This window comes from Penaeus monodon, chromosome 35, assembly GCF_015228065.2.
Source record: "Penaeus monodon isolate SGIC_2016 chromosome 35, NSTDA_Pmon_1, whole genome shotgun sequence".
Classification (NCBI taxonomy): domain Eukaryota; kingdom Metazoa; phylum Arthropoda; class Malacostraca; order Decapoda; family Penaeidae; genus Penaeus; species Penaeus monodon.
Window position 1 is genome coordinate 9877318 of NC_051420.1, and position 3419 is coordinate 9880736.

Genomic DNA, 3419 nt, shown 5'->3' on the forward strand with positions numbered 1-3419 from the left:
GACTTTGCCTACTTGTTTTTGGAAAAATCAGTCCCATTTGGCTGGGCCACAAAGAGTATTTAAGAGATTTGTAAGGATGGGGTGGTAGAAGGACGGGGACATGTGGAAGAGAGAGTAGTGTTGAGGGAGGAATTATGGAGAGGGACAATAAGGCTGTAAAGTAGTAATAAGGGAGGATGAGGTGATTGATGAAGAAGCTTGTGGGTAGAGGTGATGAAGTTGAAAATGTTGGGAGATTAGGAATGTCTCCTGGAGATTGAGTGTTGACTTGGGTGGATAATGTTGGCATTGAGGGAGGGTAATAATTGCAGTATTCAGAGTCGTGGTCAAAGGAAGCGGATGGAGTCGGGGAACTGAGAGAGTTTGAGTTGGTGGGGCTATTTGGTGACGGGACAACACTCATTGCCCCTAACAAGAGTATAACATCTCCATTATTGGCCATGTAAGTCTAAAGTATGTTGAGGAGAAAAAGTCCACTCCTCAGGGTCTCCTTGAGGCGTAAGGTCTAAACAACTAAAACAGGGGAATACCATGCCATGGCTCCCTCAGGCCGTTCAGGACTGGCACAAAGTCAGCCTTGCATCCTTTCAGCACGGCTCTCACACCTTCGGAAGTGGATAGTAGAAGGGGCTGGAGAATCCTAAGCCCCCACAACAACATCGGACAAGGAATTGGGGGGTCCAATATTGTCAAGAAAATGTTGTCATGATAATGGATTTGAATTTATTACACCAAAGCTTATAAAAAAATATATATAAAAAAATAAATTTATTATGGGGGAAGGTAAGTTTCTTTGGGGACTATCCCAAAAACCTTTCAGGTAAAAAGAAGCATAGTTAAGTAACCCATAATTCTACTAATCATCATATAATAAACCCACAATTTTATTTTTCTTCTAGGCATATATATAAAGTACCTTGCATGCCAAGATTGGGATAGCCCCCTTAAATTACTTGTCACTTCTTATTATCCAATTTCTTCATTATCACACTAGAAAAATAAGAACATTCTATGAAAGGAGAAAGATGCTTGTAATTCTGAGTGTCTGTGTACACAAACCCCCCAAAAATATATATATTCCAGGAGACTATGAAGAAAACAGAAAAGAAAATTACAAGAAATAAATTTATTTACACTTCTAGCAATATGTGAATCAAAACACTTCAATAATAAAATATAAGAAATACATTTTATAGCAATTACATATTCACAAACTCAGAAGGAATGCAACCTCCTCTAAATGAAGAACGCATCTCCCATTAAGCTTTCCCATCGCAGTCACTCATGACGAATTCTTGATACCCTTCCTTGTCAGGCATCAGCATAGCAACTATACGCTCAGTGACTCGTTGACATTCAGCAACATTCACCTATAATTAGAAAGAAAAGAGGAGGGATTACCTACTTGACAAGAAACTGTAATTTTACTTGGCATACACAGACGGCAAACAACTAGTGTAAGGACTATGGAAATTAGCTGGTAATAGATGACCTTGGTTCCGTCAAGGTAAGGTGCTGCTCAGCAATTTCTTGCAACATTTTACACATACGGGCTATATAGTATTTGTTTAACAGCCAAGCAGGTGGGGGATCTTTTCAGGTGGTATCTAGTGACATGTAGTATAGTTTTTCATGTTTACGAATTTATGCTTTTTTTTGTAATATAACAATGAAAATAAAGACTGAACTTGCACAGTAGAGAAATAAAAGACCTTAAAATATTCCTACCTTATGTAAGGCTTCCTTGTGAATGTCACGAGTTAATGCCTTCGAATATACAAGAGACTTCAGTGGCAGCTTGGCCATTGCCTGTAACCTCTGTTGCACTTCTTGCTGAAATGTTGCCTCTGGGAAGACCTCAGTCACTAGGCCAACCTTGTATGCTTCTGCAGCTGAAAACTGTCCACAACAAAATATATGAACAATAATACAGTCATACTTTCTCTTCTAATTACTATTCTATTAATAATTACAAGAAAAAATATAGTGTCTGGCTATCCAACTTAAAAGATGAGCATTTCATTATATATATATATATTACTTATATCAAAATCCATTAAAACATTCTACTACAAAAACCTCTTGCTACTCTTCTTTACCCTTTTGTTAAACAACAACATTTCTGTAGTTTGTCCTGGACCCATCATCTTTGGGAAGGTGTAAGTAGAGCAGCCTTCAGCAGTAATGCCCAGTGCAGAGAAGGGTGTGAAAAAGACAGCCTGCAGAGATGAATGCAATTCTGACAACCTTCTATGACAGAGTCTGTGATTTGATTTTTGTTGGGACACACATTACATAAAGCTTTGTTACTAAATCACTTGGAATTTTGGAAGCTGAAATATTTTTGCTGAAATATTCATTTGTCAACTTTCTCTTTTTCTAGACTTTTACATTTGTCTGATCATATGAACTAGAGTAAGAAAAATAAGTTTTTCTCATAAACAGTGAGTTCTATAATTATTCCTTTTCCATGGCAAAAACAGCATCATAAAGTGGCAGCAAGCTCGTGCCTGCACCAACAGCTGCTCCATTGACCACAGCCACAAGAGGCTTTGGAAAATCAACAAATGCTCCCATGTGTCTGCAATTCAAGAAAATTTTTATTTTTTTATGTCATGCCCAATTAAATATCTCAAAGTTTTGCTTCACTATTTTTTTTCTTCACATATATCATTTAATGTAGTATGATATTGCATATGAGCGCTGACAAAACCATACCTGATGAGAAGATCCCTTATTTGAGCCATGGTCAAAGTGCGAAAGTTACTCTGATCGTTCCCTGCTGTGAACACATTTCCAGAACCTGTTGTCGCTGTGATAATGGTATTGGGATCGTCAGCAGCCTCTTGCAAGGCAACAACAATTTCCTCAAACATCTGTATGGATAAGTTATAAAGAATAGAGAGACTGAGTCTGGAATTGCACTAAATTCGTCATTACTAAAATATACTTTCTGAAGATGACCTATTTTGTTGTTTTTTGTTTAGGCACATGACTCACATGTGAAAATTATTTTCCTTGAGATACCTTAGGACATAACAGACTATATGAAAATTATTCATAGCTAAACATTCTTTAAAGTGTAATACTCTCATCTAAAATTTCATCTTAAACAATCTGAGCACAAGAAAAAAATGAATAAACAAATAAAACAAAATAACAACCTTCTCATTAAGAGCATTTTTCTTCTCAGGTCTATTGAAGGTAATAGTCCTGACGCCTTCATGAAGAGTGACGAGGAGGTGTTCGTAGCGAGAGCTGTCTGCCGTGGGGACTCCAGGAGGGGCGCTGGACATCGATCTGGTTAAGTCCTGGCCCATAATCTTCGATTTCAATCCCCAGGTGTATGTGGGGAGCAATCTTGCCGCAGTCTGGGCATGGTATACCCTCCTGAAATGGAATGGGTATTTAGTATTTTA

The 3419-nt window shown here is 37.8% G+C and overlaps 1 protein-coding gene across 1 annotated transcript in view; it reads right to left on the reverse strand.

Annotated features, from left to right (window-relative positions):
* Window positions 1-1115: 1115 nt before the first annotated feature.
* The window catches only part of LOC119595065 (enoyl-CoA delta isomerase 2-like), a 4226-nt gene continuing 1922 nt past the window's right edge, over window positions 1116-3419 (reverse strand). Inside the window, exons 2-7 of the mRNA XM_037944194.1 lie at window positions 3165-3390; window positions 2719-2876; window positions 2464-2581; window positions 2100-2219; window positions 1729-1899; window positions 1116-1370 (exon numbers count right to left, since the gene is read on the reverse strand). Of these exons, the coding sequence (XP_037800122.1) occupies window positions 1260-1370; window positions 1729-1899; window positions 2100-2219; window positions 2464-2581; window positions 2719-2876; window positions 3165-3390 (904 nt within the window). The 3' untranslated portion in view covers window positions 1116-1259. The remainder of the gene's footprint in view (window positions 1371-1728; window positions 1900-2099; window positions 2220-2463; window positions 2582-2718; window positions 2877-3164; window positions 3391-3419) is intronic.